At 42.3% G+C, this 24,879-nt stretch overlaps 1 protein-coding gene across 2 annotated transcripts; it reads left to right on the plus strand.

The window, feature by feature from the left end:
- Positions 1 to 1,480: 1,480 nt before the first annotated feature.
- On the plus strand, positions 1,481 to 24,879 carry GOLGA1 (golgin A1). Of its 2 annotated transcripts, XM_019510901.1 has the most exons (23): positions 1,481 to 1,792; positions 3,620 to 3,710; positions 5,770 to 5,844; positions 6,330 to 6,427; positions 7,020 to 7,052; positions 8,999 to 9,127; positions 9,403 to 9,572; positions 10,023 to 10,134; positions 10,331 to 10,426; positions 11,398 to 11,523; positions 12,196 to 12,291; positions 12,571 to 12,666; positions 12,806 to 12,901; positions 13,225 to 13,377; positions 13,623 to 13,718; positions 14,770 to 14,859; positions 16,581 to 16,683; positions 17,926 to 18,086; positions 18,557 to 18,715; positions 19,455 to 19,514; positions 20,266 to 20,436; positions 21,528 to 21,614; positions 22,425 to 24,879. In XM_019510901.1, the coding sequence occupies exons 1-23, from the start codon at positions 1,658 to 1,660 to the stop codon at positions 22,503 to 22,505; spliced, it is 2,514 nt and encodes an 837-aa protein (XP_019366446.1). In that variant the 5' UTR covers positions 1,481 to 1,657; the 3' UTR covers positions 22,506 to 24,879. The 2 variants fall into 2 exon arrangements, with proteins under 2 accessions (XP_019366446.1, XP_019366447.1); XM_019510902.1 differs by lacking the exons at positions 1,481 to 1,792; positions 3,620 to 3,710; positions 5,770 to 5,844 and having other exon boundaries at positions 6,367 to 6,427; positions 7,020 to 7,056; positions 9,002 to 9,127.

A 24,879-nucleotide genomic window follows, 5' to 3' on the forward strand; every position in this document is an offset into this window, starting at 1 on the left:
TAGTGAAGGGAGCAAGGGGTGGTGGGAAGAAGAGAGTTACAGAGAAGCGGGGGTGGAAGAGCCCTCCAAGGGACATCTAGACCAGCTCCCTCTGAGGCAGGATTGTCCCTGTCCAAGCCCGTCCTCTACAATCCACTATCTAAATTGAACATAAGGTTAGGGCCAGCCCTGAAACAGCCCAGGTACAACCCCCGCTGCTGTGAAACGTTTGATGTGCTCGGGAGGTGCCAGAGAGGAGAGGACGTGCCTGCTTTGTCGGTGCTAGCCTGACCACCAGGTAAAATTCCTTCCTGACCCCACGTCCAGCAATGGGGCAAGACCGGGCATGAGCAGCTGCTGCCTTTGTCAGAAACCCTGCCCACGCGCTGGCCTGGAGTCCAGCGTCACCCTCGCACCCTCCTGTCCTATCCCGGGATAGCGCAGGCCCCTGCCTTCTCCCTGGAGAAGCAGGACGCGCCTACCCCAGCGCACGTGGGGCTGCCTGGCCGCGCCCCCTCCTTGGCACAATCGTCCGCGCATGCGCTTCGTGCCCCTCCTTCGCTGGGGTACCGCTTCCGGCGGCCACGTTGTGCTTCCGGGTCGGCCTCGTCCTAGCTGGTGGCGTCACGTCCGGCTCCGGAAGCGGCGGGCCGGGTCGCCGGCGGGCGCCACGGTGAGGGCGGTGGCTGTTGCCAGGGGGACAAGGAATAAAGCGGGGAGGGGATGGTGTCTTTGTGCTCGGGAACGAGCCCGGGCAGTGGAGCGGGGCCCTCAGCCTAGCCCCCGGACAAGGTCCTGCCTCCGCGTGTCACGAGGTGGCTCCCTGCGGGGGAGCCAGGACTGGGTCTCACCGGGTTTTTATCCCCATTTGCAGGCTTCAGCGTCGCAGGCCTGGGGCCAGGCCCCTCACGTCCCCGTCCTGCATGGAGGGGTCCAGTGTCTGCGTGTCTGTCCCCCGGGGAGCTGCGTGCTACCAAAATAACTGGGGGCACATTGAGAAATTTTTCGCTTCCCACTTCCAAGAGTGGTTTTTGTCGGAATTGCCATCGTTTCTTTGGCAGCGACACTTGTCGTCACGGCATTTGATACTACAGTTTTATAGCATTGACCACAACAAATCATTTAGCCGAAGTCGAAGATGAAAATTAGAGACCGATGCTCATCAAAATAAAGAAATGGAATAGGGAGAACTGACACGCACACTACTCCCCTCACAAAACTCTTGTTGGCAGCTTATCCTTGGGGCTGTGTTAAGAGAAGCTGCGTGGAAAGTCAATAACATACTTTTCTGATGAGGAGCTGGCGTGCCTCGCCCACGCTTATCTGGCACAGGTGACTGGTTTGAGACTCCAGTTACAAATGATGAATCGTGGTTTGGCTCCATCGAGTAGGTAACGTGGCTTGATGGAAGTAACAAAATGCCCTTTGGGCTTTATGGGTGTAAATCTCTTGCGTTTGGCTCTGAAATTTGATCTCTCTCTAATTTGCAGGCATGGCTTGGTTGTGAACTCTTCCGGATTAGACCTGGAGTAAGCTGCGTTTGTGGACGGGACATAAAATTAAATCTTGACTTCTGGAACCTTTTCACTGAGCATCCATGTATTAATGGTTTAATTCGGAGTAGCTGCATCTCAAAACAGCATTTCATTGGGTGCTGTAGGACTTCAGCTTCACTAAAATGTTTGCAAAACTGAAGAAGAAGATAGCAGAGGAGGCAGCTATTGCTCCTCGACCAGGAGGGGCGGCCAGGATTCCTAGATCTGTCAGCAAAGAGTCGATCACATCTGTGGGAGCAGATTCAGGAGATGATTTTGTAAGTAACATATGTTGCTCCAGAGGAATTTTACTTCTTAATGTAATGTTCCTAGCATAACGTTTGGTTTTAGTCTTGCATGGCTTGAATACCTGTCTTTGTATGGGACCTATGTGGATGCATCTGTAACATCAAAACTGGACCTTTTTTTGGAGATTAGAGAAAGGGTGTATGAAACGTAATCAATTTTTTACATATTAAGAATACAAATGACACAGTTACCTCCAGTACAGGGCATTGCCAAATTAAGATGGAAGGTACGAACAATATTACAGCAAAACAGAAGATAACTATGTCATTGTAACAACAAGGCTTTCAAGAAAACAAGTCAAGTCTTAAGTTTGTAGTGACCAGGTTCTATGTTTACCTCTTCAATTTCACACTGCAGTTCCTGCCTGGAAATAGCGTTTGAACAAGTGTGTAGAATGAGTACATGTTACGGTTTTTGAAATCACAATATAAATATATAAGGTACTTCCAGGTGTGGTTAGGGTAAATAGAACTTGATAATGCTCTGGCTGAAACGGTCAGGTCTCCTGAAGGTTATCCAGTCACCCACAGCCTGAATTAGGTTACAAGGCAGCATCACCTGAGCCAGCAGGCTTTGTGTGCTGTGTTGCTGTAGACAGCAGGTTCCTCTTTGCTTTCATTCCCCGGATGAAGGGGATATTTTTTGTTGAGAAATGTTTTAAAATCTTTCCAAGTCTCAAACATGTGGCCAAGCTAATTAGGAAACTGATCTCTAACAGTTGTTTTCGCATAAGACTTGAGAATAGTGGGTGTTTACTGTGCATGAGTGTTTCAGATTTTTTTTCCTTGCACTCAGGTAAACTACAAAAAAAAATGGATCCAACTTGCACATAGTAAATGATGTGAAGTTAGGGTCCAGGGCATCTACAAATTGTAGGTATAAACAACAGAAAAGGTGGTGTAGCAGGAGATAACTTATAAACATATGATCAGCCACTTTTCAGGAATGCTGTGCTCTGGCAGCATAAACTTCTTTTCTTTTGACTTCCTAAGGAGCAAAAATAGAAGGACTGCAGTGAAGTAAAACTGATGGCATGAACCTTTTTTGCCAGAAAGTTCAGACAAGGCTAATCCTGTCTTGAGATGTGTGGACTCAGTGGGCATGTCTACATATTCATTAATGCGCCAAAGGTTAATGTGCCATAATTGGCACTACTGCACATCAGTGCTGGCGCATGTTTCTTTGGCGAAGCTAATATGCCATAGACTAATTCTACTGCATGTTGGTGCATTAGCACTGGTTTTGCCTGTCATGCTAATGTGCAGAATGTGTCTACTGCGCTCAATGCCTTTCATGTAGATGCACCCAGTGACTCTCTGAGATCTCTTCCAGCCCTGTCTTTCTATGAGTCTAAGTGACTGTTGTTAATTATGGTTTTTAGATAAAAAGCATTAGGTTTCCCTTTTCCCACTGCTTATCTTTCTAAACTAACTCTTCCCTTCTAGGATCTCTGATGTGTAGCTTCACTTTCTGGTTTTTAGTCATTGTGCTGTGCCGTGCCTCTTATTTTCTAACTGACACTGGCTGAAAGTCAGAATAATCTCTAACATAATTAGAGCTGACTATTTAAACGCTATTTTTCTCTTACGTGTCGTATGCAGTCATTTAGTTGGCAGAACGAAATGCATGTAATGTTATGTAAATTTATCTTCCTTTTCGCTGGAAATTTGAAACTGTTTATTTCTAGTCCTAATAATGTTTACTGTCATTAAAATTTGGGAGTGGTAGGATTATTCTTCCTGAAGCTCGTAAACTACATATACTACACATATATTTTCTGTCTCTAATCTGGAAAGGCCTCTGATGGAAGCAGCTCTAGAGAAGATCTCTCATCCCAGCTGTTTAGACGAAATGAACAGATACGGAAACTAGAAGCTAAACTATCTGGTATGTGTTCTGATGATGCCTTATTAACTTCCAGTTTGGGAAATACTGTTCCTTGCAATTAAGAGTTTTCACTTAGCTGGAAAGCAAATCCCCTTTTCATAACTTTGTTGAATTGATTTATACCTTTCTGTTGATCAGCATCCTTGCATTGTAGAATACAGTCTGTACAGAACCAATACAGACTGACTTCTTGTCCTCCTGCTGCTCTTTTGGCCCACATGTATGATATTCCTGAATGGTTGAGATAGCTTTCTCACCCCATGCACAACCAAGACAGCTCCTCCCATACACTTCTTATTTACTATCTGTATTGCAGTAACAGCCAGAAAGTCCAGCTGGAACCAAGACTTCAGTGTGCAGTGTTCCAACACTGTCTCTGCTCTGAGAAGCTGACACTAAACTAAATTAATGAAGAGTGTAGTATAAAGCAATCTTAAAGCAGGCAAGGATGGGCCTTTACAACTACCCTGTCCCAAGGGCCTTTCTGGCAAGTGAGAAGCTTGAGGAAGTGCTCTCTTCTCACCTTTCTTCCAGCCCCTTGAATAGTGAGTGAATTCGAGCAGGGCTGGGATTCACTACATTGTTGCTGTCCTTTGTTTCCCATGGCTCATGGAGGGGCTTTGGGAAACAAAACATGGTTTAAAGCAGCTTCAGGTGTGTACTCCCACCCTTACTTATGGAGTACATGGGGTGTAGTGGTGGCTTACATTACAATTAGAACTGGAATGTGTTCACCTGCTCCCTTGGATTAAGGTGCATCTCTAGCAGGGCCAAGGAGGTGATCCTCCCCCTCTATGCAACACTGGTCAGGCCACAGCTGGAGTACTGCTGTGTCCAGTTCTGTGCGCCCCACTTCAGGAGGGATGTGGACAACATGGAGAGGGTCCAGAGGAGGGCCACCCGAATGATCTGGGGACTACAGGGCACATCCTACAATGAGAGACTGCGGGACCTGAACTTGTTCAGCCTTCACAAGAGAAGGCTGAGGGGGGACCTGGTGACAGTCTATAAACTCACTCAGGGGAACCAGAAGGGTTTGGGAGAGACCTTGTTTCCCCTAGCGCCCCCTGGCATAACAAGGAATAACAGCCACAAGTTGTTGGAGAGTAGGTTTAGATTAGACATCCGTAAGAACTACTTCACTGTCAGGGCAGCTAGGATCTGGAACCAACTTCCAAGGGAAGTGGTGCTGGCTCCTACCCTGGGGGTTTTTAAGAGGGGGCTTGATGCCTACCTAGCTGGGATCATTTGAGCCCAGTTTTTTTTTTTTTTCTCCTGCCTCGGCGGGGGGTTGGACTTGAAGATCTGTAAGGTCCCTTCCGATCCTACTTCTATGATTCTATGACAGAAAGCATAAGTAAGGGTTCAGGTACCACAGAGACAGACATAGCAGAAATGGTCAAGATGCTTTCAGCCATACACCAAGGTCAGTAAATGGATCCTTCACCTTAGTTCTAAATAAGAGTAGTCCAAGGTGTGCTCTTCCTTTGATCTGGTTTGTTCATAAATTTTGCTCAACAAAGGGAAAAATACTTGCTACTTTTTCTACATTATTAAAGACCTGCATTTTAAAAGTATGACTATGGTGCTGTTAGCTGTGCTAGGTAAACTAGTCACTGGTCAAAATGCTACCTCCAAACTATTACACACTTATGGTGGGAGACGCTGTGGATTAAGGGATCTCTTCTTGAATTTCCCCCATGCTCCTTCATTCTGTCTTGTGGAAGAGATTCTTCCCAGGCAGGAGTCAAACCAAATTGCTTTTCTCAACTTCCCCTTTCCTTGTACCATACCCAGTGCCCTTTTCCTGTTATTAGCACAACTAGGCCCTTCTGTTTGTACCAACCATTTCCCCCATGGATAGTGTGTGGTAACATTATTTGCTTGTGGTGTTTATTGTTAAGGTCAGCCTAATTTTCCTTAACAGGAATGATTTTCTAGTTGGGAAAATCATTGTCATTTTCCACTCATCCTTTTTTTTTATTATTTATTTTTTTATTTTACTTCCTTCCCTAATGTCTGTCCATTCCTTGTCTGTGCTTTTCCTTCCTCGCCCAAGATTATGCCGATCAGGTCCGAAACTTGCAGAAGATAAAAGAGAAGCTTGAAATTGCATTAGAAAAACATCAGGATTGTATGTATTCTTATTTTCTCTTCCATTTTTTTCTTTAAATTTAAAACTGTTCTGTATTGAAAGCTATACAGTTGGAAATGGATCTCATTACAAATGGAGCACATATCAGTTGCAAAAAAAAAGGAAAAGCATAAGACTGTCTTAATGCATGCTGGATGAAGCAGCCATAATTTTATTTGATGTTTAATAATAAACTTGTGCCTGGCAAATAACTGCTTTAAAAAAACCTCAAATCTATAGACTTGCTGTAGTTCACTGGAAAAGTTGCTACTGCATTTTGATTCTATGTGCTCAGTGCAGTGGGGGTGCAGTATAATGTAAAGAAGGCTCGATTCCATTCCTAAAGAGTTGTGTGTTACCACTAGAGCCTAAGCAATTTAACAATGAGTCTCTAAATTCTGTTGTGGCATACTTCAGAAGCAAATAAACAGTGTTAGCTTTGCATGTTGTGACTGACTTCTCATCTAGTGGTTTTCTGTTGACAGCCTCCATGAAGAAATTTCAGGAGCAGAATGAGGCTTACCAAGCCAACAGAGCTAAGATGGCTGAAGGAATGGCTTTGGCATTGGAAAAAAAGGACCAGGTAATAAAGGCGGGTCTGGAAGGATGAAGTAGTTGACCAACAGTGAGAAGCTTAAGAGTGAAGTAGTATCAGTGTGGCCAACAGGGAGCAGAGGTGGCAGTGTGATATGAAAAAATCACTGCTGAAAGAGCACTTGTTACCCATGACATGAGTGGTTCTAGGCTAGAGAATGTCTTGCCTGATTCTTTATGTAAATGGAGTGAGGAGGTGTAATATGGTGTAAGTGTCCAAAATAGTGTTGACAGGGGATGAGTCTTTGTTCTGCAACACCTTGTTCTCACTGCTTTAAAGAAGCCAACGGAAATATCTAACAAACTTAACCTCACATTTTGCTGTTTTGATAAACTCCATTTTAATATATTAATTTACTGGGCAGGAATTTTGTTTGCACAGAGCAGATATGCAGTCATGTCATAAATTATTTCATAACATTTTACTAGCATATTAAAATCATCCTTGATTATTTTTGCTTACAATTTTTAGTTTATACTTTATCATAATGTAATACTTTCAGTGATTGATACTTTTTGTTGTCATTGTTGCTACATTTCATGGATTTTGATGTACCCTTTTTCCCCCCACTAACCTATAGGAATGGATGGAAAAGTTGGTTCAAGTTGAACAAGTAAGTCACCTTTGATATCACTTTAAGTGGGTCTGTGCATTTCCTTGTACTTTGCAAAAAAAAAGTCTGAAAAAATGGAATTGCTATGAGTGTTTTATCTCTGTTCCCTGGCTGAGACCTGAGATTCACTTTCATTCCCAAGCCCATCATTTCAGAAGCTAACCCTAGAATTTGTTTTGGACTGGGGAGTAACAAAGCATAGGTCTCAGACACTGATCAAGACTTGAAAGCCTGGGCATGCCAGCCCTGTTAATTCAAATGCATCAGACTGTTCCTATTTAATCAGTTGAGTATTAAGAGAGTGCTTATATTCTGCTTTCAGGAACAAAGACGTTAATCCTTACAACACCCTAGGACATGGGTTGGCAGCCTACAGCCCACAAGATAGATCCAGCTTGTGGAGCCATTAGATCTGGCCCATGGACATGAGACTTTGGCAGCATTCAGTGGAGGGAGGGGGACCTTTGGTGGAACACTCTCCCTGTACCTCCTTGGGGATGACGGCTGGCAATAGCCAGGTCCTAGCACTCACTTGCCCCTGACCCTCAGTGGCTCATTCTATCCTGCAGCTGGTAAAAGTTGCCTACCCTTGCCCCAGGAGGTAGGGCAGTAGTATGCCTGTTTTACAGTCGGGTCAGCTGGGACACAGAGGGCAAGTGGATTTCATAAAGGCCTCCAACAAGTTGTTTTCAGAGTCTGAATGAAGACTGGCCTGATCATGACATGGGAAATTAGGTGGTGTGTCACACTGCCTGTGTAGAGGAGATTTAATGTACCACTGTGATGACAGCAGAATGTTCCTGAGCTGAGGAAGAAGGGTCTGTCCCTCTAACAGTGAGTAATACTACGCTCTAAAAACAAGATCCTGTATTTTCACACTGTAAGCTTGGGTGAGACCAAAAGGACATCTCATATTTGTCTGTAAAGCACCAGACATGCCATTGGCACTATCTAAACAAAACTCTCTCTAGTACAGTCTCCATAGTGGCACATAGAAGCTTCCTGTTTCTTAATGTGCTCATAGGGTTGGCCTTTTGGCTTTGCTGATGCCCAGTTCCTGCTATGGATGTTTTATGCATTTGCTACTACGTCTGCTGGATTGGTTGCAGGGAGTGAGCTTTATACCACTCTTAATACTTTTTCCATGTAGTATTGATTTGGGAGGACTTAGTAATGAGGCATTCTGTCTTAATGGCCAGTAGAGCTGTTAAGCACCATAATAACCTTCACTTCACCTTAGGAAATTTACATTTAGCTGTGGGAAGGAAATTGCTGGTTTTGGCTGAGAAAAATGGAAATACTTGTCTAGAGCACAAGCCCCATGGGGATTTGACATGGAGCATTTCACTAAAAGAGAATATCTTTGTTACAACACAGAGAACAATATTGCTAAAGGAACTATAACTATTGGTGTAACTACAGCTGCCATAGAATTGTATCCTCCAGTGAATAAGCATATGCTGATATAATGTATTTTCAGCTTTGTAATGGAAATCAGTTCCCTTTTATTTCATGTACTTTTTTTAAGGAATTCAGTCTCATTATAGCTGTTTCAGCTGTTCCATTCAATCTCTGCTCAAGGCATTTTAGAGTATAGAGGCATGAAACCATGCTTAGAATTGCTGTTAGTGTTTCAAGTACTGATTGCCTATCATTTTGACATGCTTGAGTGATTAGTATAAGACCTTTCTATATTTGTGTCATATTTACAGTGCGGATCTAAGAGCTCCCAAATTTCAGCAATGATGCTGTGCTGCTTGTTAAGACATGTTGTTATATGGAAAAAAGTTTGAGTTATTTATATTCCAATATCATAGCGCGTAGTGATAATAAAGAATGTAAACAAGGTTCCTTTCCTAAAGGGCTTAGTGTTGACCTGAAACTTGGATACAAATATTCTTCAACCACTTTCTTTTTTTGTTTTGTTTTTGGTGATTGTTTAATAGGAGAAAAAACTGCTTGCAGCTCAGTTACAAGAAATGAGGGAGCAGAGTTTGAGCCTTTTCCAAAAGAGAGATGAAATTGATGAACTGGAGGGCTTTCAGCAGCAAGAAATAGCCAAAGTTAAACACATGGTAAGATTATTTTAAAAGGGGAGTTCTGTTTTTATGCTAGAATATTTTACTATAATTTATTAAAGAGTGTTAACATTCCTACATTGATATCTGAAATGTTGGAATTCTTGCTGTATGTGGATGCATACAGCGTTATGTGAACTCTTCATGTTGACTATTTTAATTATTTTTCTCTGTTTCTAATTTCATTTATGTTGGAAGGAGACCAGTTGTCTCCTTCTAAGACTATCAAAAGTGTCAGTTTTTATAGTTGACAATAATGTTCTGAACTTTAGCTCTTGAAAAAGGAAGAATCTTTGAGCAGAGCAGAACAGGAACTAGAGGCACGTGCTCAAGAGCTGACCTGTGCTAAAGATGAACTGAAGGTCACAAGCAGCTTGTCTTCAGGCCTAAGGAGTGAGCTGCAAGATTTGCAGCAGCAGTATTCAGAACTGGAAGCACAGAGGTGTGTATGTGTTGGGTAGAACAGTAAGTTCAGCACATGGATGTTCTGAATTGGTCTCCACCTGTGTCTCATTGTCCTCGACAGCAAGCTAGCTGTTTGGTCAGTGCTGGCATTTTGATGTATAGTAGGGAATACATACCTGTTAATTACAGCTACCTCTCTCACCAGCTAAGTTGGTGATTATTTTAAATATGTAACCTGGGTCGGCATTACTAGAGTTCTCTAAGCTTAATCATTCATTGCCACTTTTGCTCCTCCCTATAAGTGCAGTATGCAACACCTAACTATCAGGTTTTTGTGAAACGTTTACTGACCAGACAAGAGTGGGTGTTAAGACTGGAAAATAAATTGTAGGTTTCACTTAGTCCTCCTCCTTCCCTTGGCAGATTTATCCTACTTCTCAAGAATGGTTTCCTGGCACACTGAATCACTGTTTTTCTTTCTGTAAAGGGATGGACTATTGACAGCTGAAGCAAATGCAGAAAATAAGATCATTGCCCTGGAGCAAAGAGAACAGGAGCTACAAACCTTCATTCAGCAGATATCTGTAGACTTGCAAAATGTAAGCTTGATACAGGCAATGTCCAATACCTACTTTCCTGTCTGTGATGCTGCGTAGGGAGACATCTGACTGCTGCATTTGGAACAGCTCTTTTTTGAAAAGTCGGTTGTCTATTTTTTTATTTTATTTTTATTTTTTTTTTGCGCTTTTTGAAAACACAGTTTAAAATCTGCAGTAATTTTCCTAAATGTTTTAGGCTCGAGTTGCTGCCTCTGGCTGTGAAAAAAGATTGGAGACTTTACAGATGGGTCATGAATCTCTTAAATTGGAATATGAGCAACATAAGCAAAAGGTACTAACTTGAAGTGCATAGGTGATCTGAAGACGCTCAGAGTTGTTCCTCATATCCCAGTGTTTGAGTTTGGTGGTGTGAAGTCTGAAAAGCATGTGTGCAGCACAGCTGCTTTCCTGCTGAAGAAACCTTTAAGACCTTTAATCTCTGCAGGAAATGTAATCAGGAGTTCAACTCTCCTGGAAAGTGAAGTAAATTACTGAAGACTTTTTGGTCTTAATACTCTCACTGGAAATCTTGTGAATAAATTCAGGAGGGTTGGACAGTGAAGTTTTACTGTGTGTTCCTGAGAGAGGAATAAAGGGATGAGTTATTTAAATACAAGAAGGCTCTGTTGTTAGTCATTTATACCAAAGAAACCTACAATTCTAGAGCCTTAATCTTAGAAACAAAGTCACCTAAGTACCTTTGCAAGCAGTTTTGAGTCCATTGGACATAAAATGCAGTAAATTGCTTGAGGATTCAATATTATGTCCTATCTGGAAAAACTATATAATCAAATTATATCTTTCTATTAGAAGAACATAATGGGACAAGCTAATTAAAATATGGATTGGTAGAATTGAAGGAGGTAATGTGATCCTTCTGTGCAGGATTGTCCTTTTTTAGATACTGTCTATACAAACTGAGTTCAGTCTATTAGAGGCATGGTTCTCTATTTACCACTTTTATTAATGGGAATAAGATCCATGGGCCTAATAAACAATTCAAATACAAATCCTACAGCTCAGCTATTGAAGGGATGGGTAAATTTGGTGTTGTTTTGGGGGAAAAAACAGGTGCCACCTTCCAAAAAGAAATTGACTTAACTTCTTCTGACTTTCAGTTGAGTTTGTGCATATTTAATATTCTAAGGAAGTAAGGGGTTGCTTTCAGAAAGGAGGACTTTCTCTTTTTGACGGCATTTTTTTCAGATGTGGATAAAGGAAAATCCTGGTTGTAGAGGAGGTACTCATTTCTTTTTCCAACAGATGACTGTCGAAATCGATGAGAAAAACAAACTTGTTGAACATCTACAGGAAAAAGTGTTTTCCTTGGAAAAGAGACTAGAAAGGAATCTTTCAGGTGATGAACATGTTCAGGAGCTGCTGAAGGAGGTACTCTTAATTTTGCAGGCTTACTTAAAGAAAGTAATACCCAGAATTCTACCTAGGTGTGTTACATTTGAAAGGAATATGCAGTAGTGTACTGCATGCGTTCCTGTCCCTAGGGTGTTTGAATGCACTCTGCTCCTGCTGGACAGAATCTGAGGGTACTTTTACTTTGTTATATGCACATATGTCCTGGTTCACACACACACATGAAGGTGCTGGCTAAGCCGAACACCAAGAATCCACACTGCAGTGCCCCACACTACATATGCTTGCCCAAATATGGGAAGAGATTGTTTTCAGTGCTGTAATGAACAGAAAGTGCTGACTGTAATGCTACAGGCCAAACAGTTTTTGGGCACACTAGTAACGCACATCGCTTATTCTTACTCATTTTTGGTCTGGTTGATAAATTGGCTTGCAAAGCACGTTGTAAAACAAGGGTATCAGACATGGCCCACGGGGCAGATCTGGTCTGTGGAGCCTTGTGATCCAGCCTGTGGCCATATTTGGCTGACCAATGGCTTTGATCAGCGTTGGCCCCCTAAGAGCAAATATGCATGGCAAGTTTAAGGTGCTTTTTGTGGTTCTGGCCTTTCCTGATTTGGCATAAGGAGTTTTTAGGAATTAAATTTAAGCATCTCTTCATGTCACCTCTGGTGGGATTTTAATTTTCAGAAAATTATTCTGGAGCAGAAACTGGGTGACACCAGACAGCAACTTTTGACAGCTAGAACCAGTCACTCTGGGACATTGAGCCTATTGGAAACTCAGGTATTTTCTTCTTTATGAGTGTTCTGAGTGGAGTTAATGTCTGTTTTGGCCATCTGGAAGAATCGTCCAAATACTTTCATATTGCATTTTTTAAGAAGTCTTATTATGTCCATGTTTCCCATCCAGTCTAACTGTCACACTTTATTTTTGAAAGGAAAACTTAACTAACTTTATCTTCTGAATGATGACCCTGCTAGGTTGTGGGGATGGGGGAAGGTTACAGGGGATATTTGTAGCCCTAGTTACCAGATTTTAGAACTCTTGGATTCCTATTTTTAGGTTACAAAACTGAAGAGCAAAGAAGATGAAATGCAGGCCTTGCTCAGGGAGAGAGAAGAGTATGTGAAGAGTCTTAAAGAAAGCAGTACAAGCCAGGTAGACTCTTGGCTTGAAATACACTTTCTCATGCTTTTTGATGTTGAACCTGTTATGTTTGTTCTTTCCCTGTGTGTAAACTCTTCTAAAGTAATGCAGATTTGTGCACATAAGGAAGTAATGTACTCTCATGTTTCAGCTGAAGGAACTTCAGCAAGAACTGCAGCATGCAAATGAAGAATTACTGAAGAGCAAAGAAGAAATTGGTGACAAGGATCTACAGATCCAAAAGCTGGTGAGTATTCTCTGATCTCTCAGGCTACTGAGCCACATCTGCTTTTGTCCTCATTGATGACATCCAGTTCCATTTCTGTGGATTTTATTCAGCTGTTGTCAGGATTCTACTGCTGCTGCTAAATTTGGTTCCTAGTTTAGTAACAGTATTTGAGCATAGGACCACCATGCTGGTACTGGAATAACATAGTATCTTAATTCTTGTGATAAGTTTGGGAAAGAGCAGAAGTAATGTCTGACTGACTGGAAGCTCTAAATATGCTTATCTTCCAGTATACATTCAGTTAAGAGTTAACTTACAGTTATCTTTTTACTTTTCTGAAGCAAACAGATCTAGAAGTTGACAGCAGCAGACTAGAACAGCAGATCTCAACTGTCAAGCATCAGTGTGAAGATCGAGTTAGCAGGCTGGAGTCTCAAATAGCTGCCCTTGAAACTGCTCGGGAGTTTGATAAAACTGCTGCCCACCACAAGATAGTAAGTGTATAGAAGCTTCCCAGGGTGCATTCAAGCCCTCATGTATTAGGTTTGGCAAAGCTGACAATCCTTATGCTGTCTGAAAACCCTAAATTCAGAATAACTGCTTGTTCAAAGCTGTTTGTAGCCTGGAGCAACAATATTTAGTGGCATTAAGCAACTTTGTGGCATGGGTTGTGCATGTTTAGCTGATTAATCTAAACTTCAAACTACTTTTTTGCTTACAAACTCTGTCTATTTTACAGAATCAGTTGGAACAGGAAAAAGAAGCTTTTATAGAAAGCAGAAAAGAATATGAAAGTTTATTAAAAATGCAAGAATCTGAACTCGAAAGACTGAAGGTAGGAAACCAGCCTGTTAGTGACTTCTGCTAAACTTGGGGCTCTGTTTCAGTAACACCTAGTAGCAATCTTTTACCTTTTCAGTGATTAAAACCACATTAGATTTGGATCACATTTACTTGTTGCTGCACAATTGCTTTCCTCTTTGACATTAAAAAAGTAGAGACTGAATACTAAACATTATAAGGGGTTCATCCTTTCCTATAAGAAGTGCTTTGGTCCTGGCAGAAATGGTACATTCCCATGCTTAAAGGAATCCTGGCAAATGTGAATAACTTTGAAAGTACAACAATACAGAGTAGGAAAGTGGCACTCAATTCTGTTAACAGCCATTACTTTCTAAATTAAGCGGAATGCTGTTCAATCACTTAAAGCAGTGGTTTTCAAACTGTTCTGCTGAACCCAGAGGTTCTGCATTAGGTCATCAGGGTTCCACAAAGAGATTGGGGGTAATAGCAGAGCTTAGTTGGGAGGCAGTCCAGCACCACTGCTGGGCTGGGTTGCCTGGCTCTGTGTTAGCTTGCACAGCCTGTGGAGCCAGGGATAGGGGTCCCATGGTAGCAGAAGTGATATGAAAAGGTTCTGTGACTTTAGAAAGTTTGAAAACCACTGACTTCAAAGCTTAAACCTTCCCTCCCTTAACATTGTTGTCTTCAAAATGTTGAAAGCTTCCTAACTTGCTCCTGGGTGTCAGTTAGAATGTAAGGGTTGATTGCTGGAGGAAACTGCTTCTTTGTCTGTAGTTCTTACAACTGAGAAATGAAGATTAACTGCTTCAACTGATACCTAAAAGATGTGTATTAAGGTTAAGATAAATGGGGGGAATGGCTTGGGTTTGTGAAAAGTTCTAAGAAACACTAGCTTCCTGACCAGCCTTGGGTAATATGGACATTGATTTAACAAGGAATCTGATTTAGAACCTATAACTGCAACTTGGTAAGCGATTTGGAACTCAAAGTTGACTGTGACTAGCATCTAGCTTTGTCCTTGTAAAAGCTTCATGCTGAATTTTCTCTTCTGACATAACTGCTGAATTGTCACTGTTTTGCAGGAGGAATTAAGCAGCAGAGAAACTGTCAGCATTGAAATTGCCAAAATATTGGAAGAAACACGGAAACAAAGGGAGGAATTACAACAACAGGTTAGTTTAATGCTGCCCAGTCAGTGAGATGTTCTAATCTGCACAAATTGGCCTGAATTCATATATAGTGATTACCATGGTACACAGGGGTTTTCATGGGAATGGGATCCCAATCTTCCAAAGAGATGAAAGACCATCTCTTTTCATGGGAGTTTACGGTTCCAGCTTCTCCTTTAAATGCTTACACCAATGTGCAACTTAATCCTATTGACTTCAGTGGAACAATTCACAGGAACTCTGTATGTACTCAGGTTTGCACATAGGCATTTACAGGTCTTGTCTTAAGGTGAGATGTGGCCACCGGACATAAGGAACAGTCTAGGGGAAGATCAAAGGAAAGAAAGGACTAGATGTTTACGCAGACTGTGTAATGACCTAGTCTTGGAGTTCTGCATTAGAGAAAGTCCTTTAAATGCAGGCAGTCCCCAGCCCAGCAGTTAACAGTTCCTCATAGATGACACGGTGCAGTTCTTGCAAACCCTTCTGCACTGTTGTCGCTTTATGCCACTAGCAGGATGTTTGCTCTGAGCTGTAAACTTTGCATTTGGGGCCCACAGCAGAGTTCAGATATTTTTATCTAGAAACGTATGCTGGTAAATACAGGTCTATATTTGCTTGTTTGCAAAGAAGTAGAGCAAACTGAGAACTGTGGTGGTCAAGCAAAGGTGGTTTCTGAAACCAGCTATTGAAGTTTCTTTGGTCTTTATGAGAATACTGCAGTTCTGACCTGAGAGATGAACCTGTTGCTGCAGATTTCTTTTTTCCCAGCTGTGGAAGACCTGTGGGTACTGGCTGAGAGCAATGTTTACTGCAGCTGTTTACATTCCTTGTTGTTGGCATGCCAACAGACAGGATTTTGAAGTGCTTCGTGCTTAGTAGTAAGATTCAGAACAAGGTCTGCATATTTAAAATATTAGATTTTGTCTTCTCCTGGATGGTGTTTCATCTTCAGTTTTAAATAAAGTAGTTACTGTGTTTTTGCACCAGTCTAACAGTCTGTACCGTGGTGTGTAGGAATCCATTCTGACTGGGGAGAGTTGGAAGGCTTTGACTGCTGCTAATGTGATTTGATCTGTTTGGCCATTAGCTGTACCATTTTATAAACGCATCATTTTATAAACGTAGAATATATCTACATACATTGTAACAGCTGCACTGTAGATTCATTTGTGTAGTCCACCTCCCCTACCTCATGCACTGGATGGCTTAGAAATTAGTTTATGTATGTCCCGTGTGTGTGAGAGACCTTATCAGGTACAAGCGTACAGAGTCACTATCAGCTTTGGCAGCTAGCCTTACAGCATACTTCTCTGCTGTATTCCTTCACATACCTCGGAGGAGCCAAAAAAGTGCTACTCCTAATGCTAATGAGACAGATGAATAAAAGCGCCCAAGTGCCTTTTTAAATACAGTATTCATCCCTCTTCCTAATTCCTTACGCTGCAGCCAACCAGTTTAACGCTGTCTGTTATTTCTTAGTTACCACCCGCTGATCATGAGAGAAGTAGAAGTTTGAATGTAGAGTTCATCAGACGAAGCAGTATTTCTTTTCCAACAACAGCGATATTTTTTTTTTTTTTCCCTTGCCCATCTAAGGAGGCCAGCATTGTCTGAGGTGATGAGACTTTGTAACCCTACAGATGGGCCAGAGAAGAGTTTCAGCATTTATTAGCTCTGGATGTTAACTGCTTGACTTGACTCTATTTCACCCTCTGTTTAAGGTTGCAGATTTGACCCTTTTGATCAAGGAAAAGGACCAGCTAATCAGTGAAAAAACTGATCTGCTTCTGAAGGAAGAGGAGAAGTTATATCAGCTTAGTCGAGGTTAGACCAAATGAACCTTCCGCCTCCCTACTGCCTTGCCTGAGTGAGGGCCATGTAGCTCAGGGCGTGCTTGACTTGCAAAATGTCATATAGTTTGCATTTTAATGCAGCTCAGTTAATGACATTGCTTTCATAATGCTAAGGCATTAAAGTTTGAAAACCCAACCTTTTATTACAGATTGTACAGTCCCTACAGTGTGGTATCCAGATCATTTTAAAACTTCCCATTTAACCAAGGTGTACTTATTAGGTTTCATAAAATAATGCCCCTCATATGCTTTAAGCTTCATAAGTAAACATTGTCCACCTGTGTCTTATGTGTGTGTGTGAGACCATGCACATTCAATTGCTGCTCTCTGGAATATGGGTACTCTCCTGCATTATTTTAAAAACTGGGCTTTCTTAACAGCATCTATTTAAATTCTTGGACAGTACCTGCACAATAATTTCTAACACCAAACTTTAACTCAAGTGCAGTTTAATTCAGCCAATCCCTGTGTCTAGTGCTGCTTCTGCCCAGCATCATTGCCTAAAAAGCAACAAAATTGTGCTGGCCCCTTCCTGCTATCAGTTTATGGGCTTTCTAGCAGTCTGCACCTTCCTCTCCGTCAATGCAGACCTCACTACACCATGCTATTCCTCCAAGGGCTCTTAGAATCAGGGAGAAGTAGGACTGGAAGAGACCTGGGAAGGTCATCTAGTCTAACCTCCTGCCTGAGGCAGGATCATCCCTATGCAAACCATCCCATACAAATCCTTGTCTAACCTGTTTCTAAACTACAGTCAACCCTGACACAACTGGGCACAGCACCCTAAACTGCCATAGGTAAAGCAGGGGGACAATGGCAGTGTGTGTCCTGCTGCTGCAAGGGATATTAAAATATGCTCAAGAGATCCAAAGAAGGGGGACGTGCTTTTGGTCCTTTTCTTGTTGACCCTGACTGGTGATGAGATCCATTCCTTTGCAAAAGCAAGTGCGACGGACATGTTACACGTTTTGGGTGTTGTAACCACCCTGCCCTTCAGATTGCCAGAGCACTATGCTGCCCACATGGGCACATGCACCAGGGCAGCTTCCACTAATGTTAGTTTCCCATCATTTGCTCTTCTGGAGAGGAGCAGTAAGTCCTGCAGTGCTGTCTCCAGTTTACCATCATTGCAACTTGCTCCATTTCAGGAAGAAACCCAGAAACTGCTGTTTCCTTCAGTGAAGTGGCACTAACAATGTCTGTCCTGCTCCAGGTCATGAAGCTGTTATACTGCAGGTGCACCAGCTGCAGTCTGACCTTGAGGCAAGTAAGAACCAAGCTGTGGAGAGGGAGGGAATGGCAGGAAAGCAGATCAGTGCTTTGAAGCTGCAGATACAGGAGCAACAAGAGCGCCTGCTGGCCAGCGAAAGAAGTGTGAGTACAACTGCAGAGCTGCCTCCAGTCTCATTGGGGGGAAAATCAGACAGGCACAGGGCTCCAGCTCTGTCCTGCTGTGCTTGAAAGCAAACAAAAACTTACTTTGCAGGACAGTGGGCTTTGAGTGGGCAACCCCATCGACCCACTTAATGCATGAAATACCAGCAGTGGAAGCAGTCAGTCCCTGTTTATAAATACGTGTACCTCCTTGGCGGGCCCCAGACCTGTCAGATTTTAGAATGGCCTGTGAAAGGCAGCATCCTAATTGAGCTCAATCTGATAGTGGCTTGAGACATTTGTATGTGTCTCGTTCTGCGTGGTTTTCACAAATGGAGTAATGGGTGATTAGCAGGATCCAGTGAGGTAGGAAAAACTTGACCATTAAAAGCCCAGTGATGCTTCACTGTAGGGCAGTAACACTTGGCTGTAAATGTTCTGGTGGCTAAGACCTGCTTTCTGACATTTAGATTTCAGCATTAGAGGAAGAAGCAAGAGCCCTAAATAAGCATTTGCAGCCTCCGGAAGACAGGGCGACGGAACAGAATGGAGAAGTGGCAGCTGCAGACATCATTCAGCTTCAGAGAGAAAACAGAGACCTGGAGCAGCAAATTGCTGAGAAAAACAAGGTGAACTGAGAGAGGTCATGTAAGACAAAGATGAAAGCCACTTCTGTTTCGGACTTTGCACAGACCTAATGGTCAGTGGGCGAAGATCAGCGCCCCCTCCCCTCCATGGCCTTGTCCACAATCTGCAGAATCTGCTGCTAGCAAAGGACTTGCTGAATTTCATGTCCCCACCCTGCCATGCTAGAACTTTCCAGGACGTGGTTCCATGCTGTCCCTTTCTTTGAGTCTGTTTCTTCCAGGAAACATCATCAAAAGATTAGTTTAGAAGGCATAGTTTAAAATAAAACTGGGAGAGGAGCATGCAGCTACTTGTGCAGCAGAGGAAACTGCTTCCTTATTTTTTACTGCATTTTTGTACCACTTCCTCTATTTGTGACCTGGAAAGGAGTGAGTCTTTAGAATGGGGTTTTCCCATCTGGAATGAAGGGTGCCTGTACCTAAGCAATTATGCTAGCTAGCCTAGCTCTTTTCTCAGAGGGAGGCATGTAAATAATAATGGCAGCAAGTCCTACACTGAAGGAGATTTGGGATTTGAAGCAGTTTCTTGCCATACTTCCTGGTTTTGTCAACCCTGCACTTGACTTCCAGTGTTGTCTAATTAAAGTAGTCAGCCTGTTCCCTTGTGTGAATGTGCATGACTGGAAAGGTGCGGCATTGTTGACTTTATTTTTTTTAATTGTTTTCACTGAAATGCGTTGGTCTGAATGTGTCCTAATTTCATTCTCTGTTCTGCACGTAGATGATAAAGCAGCTTCAGCAGAGAATGGCAGAGCTCAAAAAGACCCTGCAGAAGGAGCTGGTAAGTTTTGGGAGGTTTTTTGGTCTTTGTGTGGTGTTGCGTGTGTGTGTTGTCACTGTCTCCACTAGCTGACATTGACAAGATGTTTGCAGAGCTGCTCTGAAAGCCTGGCTGCCATCTCAACTGAAAAGTCTTTGGGGAAAGGACTGTCTTCCCACCCTCATCCAGGGATATAATAATTAAATCGTCTCAGCAGGTGTTCTGCACCCCTAGATGGCATGAGCTTGGACAAGTACCCAATCCACCTGAGCACAGGATACAATGATCATGGTAGTCCTCATGACTTTTGTACTTGAGAGCAATGCAGGATGATAGGCTGCGAGGCCAAGGTAGCAACTGCTGGTTCACTGCAGCTTGCAGTGATGCTGGGTACATCTGGACAGCTTGACTAAAGAATGAGATTTGCCAACTGCTGTCTAGATTTGAGCCCTCCTCCCACAGTTCCCAGGCAAATGCAGAAAGGGGTTTGAGTTGACCACTGGGAGAGCTTGTGGAAGAGCTGGCTCCCAGGTAACCTTAGGATGTCCCTGGCACTTCTCTCTGTAAGGAGTACTTTGGTTTGATTGCTACCTAGCTGCACTGCTACAGGTGAATTTCACACTCATAGTGGTGTCTCCCTTGCCTGCAGTTCTCGCTGGAAGAGAGGAAGGGCTATAGAGGTGATTTTAAATGTTGAGCCCCAGCAGCTTTAGATGTGCTTTGGGGACTTGTCTTTAGCCTTTCTTTTCCTCCCACCCCTCCTCCTTTTCAGAAAATAAGGCCTGACAATGAGATCCCGGAAGTGCGTGAGAAGCTGAATTCTGAAGTGCCTAGTGCTGCCGTGACTGTCACAAACAATTCGGATTTAAATGATTCCCGAGAGATCAACTTTGAATATCTCAAACATGTTGTATTAAAATTCATGTCCTGTCGGGAAGCTGAGGTGAAGACACTTCCTTCATTTCCATTTGCTTTTGATGAGTCCCCACATCCCCAACACGCTTCCACATGTACAAGATGAAGAGTGTTCATCTCGAGTCAGTATAACCAATTCTAGGGTGGAATTCCCATTTTGAGTTCACCCTCCCTGCAGTTAAGAGTGATTAAAGGTAGAACATCTCAAGGTTACAGTTTATCAGAAACTAAATGACCTCTGTAACAGGGGATGTAGCCCTCATCCTTGGATCTCAAGTGTATTGTAACATCCCTTGCAGCAGAAGGACATTGTTCACTGTTGTTTCTCTACCTTACCTGTGCCAGGTTTGGGTATTATGCCTTGTGGTTGTCAGGGTTGACTGTCGCTTGTGTAATAGGTTAGACAGTGGATTTATTATAGGATGGTTTGGATAGGGATGACCCTGCCTTGAGCAGGGTTTTAGACCAGATAACCTTCTTCTATTTAATCTAAAATCCCAGAGAAGTCCACTCTGCTGCTGCAACCATCATGGCTTGCTTAAAGGCAAATCAAAATTAAACTGTAATTAAAAGCAGGGAACAGATCTGCAGTGGATTTATTGTGTGAAGTAGCATCTGCATCCTGCTGTTCCCTTGGATTTGTATGGTACAGCCATTGTGCATATTAGTACTGAGGAGTTAAATGCCTGTTTGCAATGGAAGATTTACTAGAATAGTGCAACTCCATCCTGTGAATGTCCCAGTCTGAAAAGACCGTCACACCCTGCCTCATTCAGAATTGCTGTGGAAACCAAACTCTTGTCCATTCAAGTAAACGCAGTCTTCCCCCACACTATGCAAACCTACAATTGAAACCTAAGAGCTAGAAAAGGTATCTACAGATGAACAGGGTTTGAGCTCTTGCAACTGCCAATAATCCCTAGTCCCAGTGGCACACAGGAGGCAGCTCCTTAAGAGCTGACACTTTCCATACCTGTAAGTGGAGGCTTGGTATTAAAAGTAGATAGTATATCTGTGTGACCCTGGGCCCCTGCAGCAACCCTGAGGACTTGCAAGTATTTGCAGAAAATCAACAACTGGTGTTTTTGTTTTGTTCCTTGCCCCTATCTCCCACCCCAGGCATTCCACCTAATTAAAGCTGTGTCTGTGCTACTTAACTTTACGCGGGAGGAAGAGAACATGCTCAAAGAAACCTTGGAATACAAGGTAAGGCCTCCATTTTATTTCTGCTGTCCTCAGGTGAGGAATTTTAATATTTTGGGAGGTGGTCATAAGTTGGAAAACAGCCTCTTTCCCAGACTAACTATGGTAGCAAATGGCATTTACTGCAGTGAGCAGAGATCAGCACAGTGCATCCTAGGCTGTTTACTGTGTTTTGCTTGAATCTCATTTGAAAGTGACCCTATATTGGATCCCTATATCAGATTTATGTTTAGTCTGAAGAGTTTATACTAGTAACTGCTGTTCTTTTCTTCACATGAGAGATGTTGAACCCAAAAGCACAGCCACCTACTTTGCATTACATGACTGTGACTTTATATTCTGATTCTGCCTGTTATCCCAATGAGAAATCTTAATATTTATGGAAGTAGTATATGTTTCAGCAAAGGCAAGTGCAGGAGAACTTTCCATTGTATCAGCATAGTATGAAAAACAGCACCAGGGCTCAGTGGGTGAGAAGCCAGGAGCATCTCAGTTCTAGCCTACTTGACTTCCAGAGGAAGTCTGGCTAGGTGTTTAGAGCAGGGAGCAGAGTTGTTCAGTCACTTAAAACTAATGAGAGCAGAAATGTGTTTTTTCCAGCTTTGACAGTAGCTAATCAGTGAGGACAGTTTCATTTTGATAATCTTAAGTTTTGAGGTGCACTGGATGCAAAAAACACAGCCCCATGTTTGATACATTCTATAAATGCTTGTGTTCAGCAACTCCTGGGGCTATATCTGTGCTGCTATCCCTTAAATCCAGACTTTAAAGTAAGAGTCTAGCCTAATGTGTGTTTGTGCTCTCCAATGCCAGATGTCGTGGTTTGGATCAAAGCCATCTCCTAAAGGCAGTATCCGGCCATCCATCTCAAGCTCACGGACACCATGGTCTTAAGAGAATCTGAAAATGGGCAGTCGGCATCTAACCACTTTTTTTCTGTGAAAAGAACACTGTGCACACCAGTTCAGGTGTGTCTTAACTGTCATTGCAGTATTTTGTACAAGAATTTTGACACTGTTTACAGTATTGTACAAGAAGCATCCTTCACTGCAAACATAAATGTTTCCTCTAGGGTGGATTCAGGGACTTTGGATCAGACTGTTAGCCCTGTAACAGCCAGCTCCTTCTGCTCATCAGTCCTGGCTTGTGGTGGCACCAAAGGATTATACTAATTTCATTGATACTGGTGCTGGCAGTTCAAGCTACTCCTATTTGCACCTGTCAGGAGGGAATTCCAGCTTCTGTTGTGAAATGCTAGAGCTGCACATGTCTAGGTACTGTAAAGTTTCCTCTTCTCACTGTGGAAAGCTGGCAAAGTAAGGGTGTTTGCAGTACAATGTATTCAATTCCAGACAGTTTGGAAAGCCATTCAAAAACAGGAGCAGGGGCTTTTAACCAAAATCAAACAAAAAGCCTGCCTTGCTTTGTTATCCTGACCTTACAGTAGTGAGCATTTGTTCATATCGCTGTGTAATTTAAGGTGCATATATCCTGGCCTGCAGTCCTGAAGACTGCACTGACAAATATTTAATTTCAGCAAGAGAGAGAGCACAACTTTAGAGTTGTCTGGTTTTACTTTTCTTAAAGAAAATATTTAAGATGGTCTTAATTGCAGTACCTAGTACTCGGTTGGCTTTTAAAACTAATGCGTTAGTTTATGCTGTAGGTTGTTAGTATTGGGAAGAGAGAGAGTAAACCATTTTAAATACTTTTAAAGTTGAATTTGTTACTGTAAAACACATTTAAAAATATGAACTCCAATGGTTAAGAAAAAATATCTTAATGATATGAAGGGTAAAAAGAAGTCGGTACAAAGTATCGTGATTTTTTTTCCCCCCTCGCCCCACCCTTTTCAATCAGCCTCCTTTTCTAGCAGTGTTGGCTTTATGTATTTCAAATATTTACACTTAACAATAACTACACTTTAAGTTAAGGTGGTGGGGGCTAGTAATTCTTACCTGTCATGCTAAATGATAAAAAGAACATTACTTTTTTTTTCTTCCAATAATGGCAGAATTTGTCTTGGCTCCAATATCCTCCTCCTTCTATGGTAGGAAGAAGTTTGAGTTGTGACCCGCCATGTAAAAGTTGAGAGCAGAATTTTGCCGTTAGCCTCTAACCAAAAACACTAGATGAAAACTAGGAAGTAGCAGTCAGTTTGGCTTTTTTGTTCTGAAAAAAATGGTATTTACAAAAACTCCTGCGTATTGTATACAGAGAATTACTATGGTCAGTAAGTGGCAGGCTGCAGTTTCAGTTGTCTTTTACAAAGAGGCTTATGGTTATTGCTGAGTGACAGTATTTTTTATCAGATAAGCCTTGAAGAAAATTCAGCATGTCCAGTTTAAGTACTTCTTTCTCACTGGTAAGACAGTCATGGTGGATGTTCATTATGTTAATCTGAACCTGTGAGGGTGCTACTAGGAGTAATGTCTGTGAATGCTGAGAGTAATTGCCACTGCAGTAGCATGAATTGTGCTCACAACTTTGCTACATTTCTTAATGAAATAAAAACAACAGGATTCTTCTGGTAGGCTTTGCTCTAAAACTTACACTTATCTCCACTGTCTCAGTGCCCAAGGCATTAACTCTACAGCACAGGTATGGAGAAGTTAACTTGCAGGAAGAGCACGGAGACCCAATTACCAATGACAGTCTTAAGTGGTGAAGACCTGCATCTTTCTTCTGTTCCCAAACAGAGCAATCAGAGCTATACCCCAACTTCATTTTACCTCCTGGAACAGAGTGAGAAAATGTAGAGATGAATAGCACTCTTCATACTGGTAGACAAACACTGCCACCCCAGGTCCAATGTCTGCAAGAAGGGGCTAAGTTCTAGCTACTTTTTGACACTGCCTTTCTTGAAGCTCTTATATGCCAGCTGGCTGTTGAGAATTTGGAGTCCTTCAATCTGAACAAGGTGGTGGCGGCTGGATCCTAAAAAACACGGTGCACTTACTGAATGAATAGCACAGCTCCGGTTTAAAAATCTTGAGTTCTTATAAAAATACTTTGCCCTGAGCAAGGTTCCTTGTGTTGAATTTTCTTTAGAGACCAGAGCAGGAATGGTGTATATATTGAAGAGTTAATGCACTTTTCTTTGTATAAAAGCTGTGATATATTCCTTTCTATAAACATTTTGCCATTGGATCTTAATCTCTTCTTTCATGTTGTAAATATGGATTGTATTATGGAACACTGAAATAATTGCAGAGACTTTGTGGTGCAATATACTTTTGATTAAAACTCTGGATTTCTTTCTCTTCAA

Source organism: Gavialis gangeticus, unplaced genomic scaffold (genome assembly GCF_001723915.1).
Source record: "Gavialis gangeticus isolate Ggan-Ray unplaced genomic scaffold, GavGan_comp1, whole genome shotgun sequence".
Classification (NCBI taxonomy): Eukaryota; Metazoa; Chordata; order Crocodylia; family Gavialidae; genus Gavialis; species Gavialis gangeticus.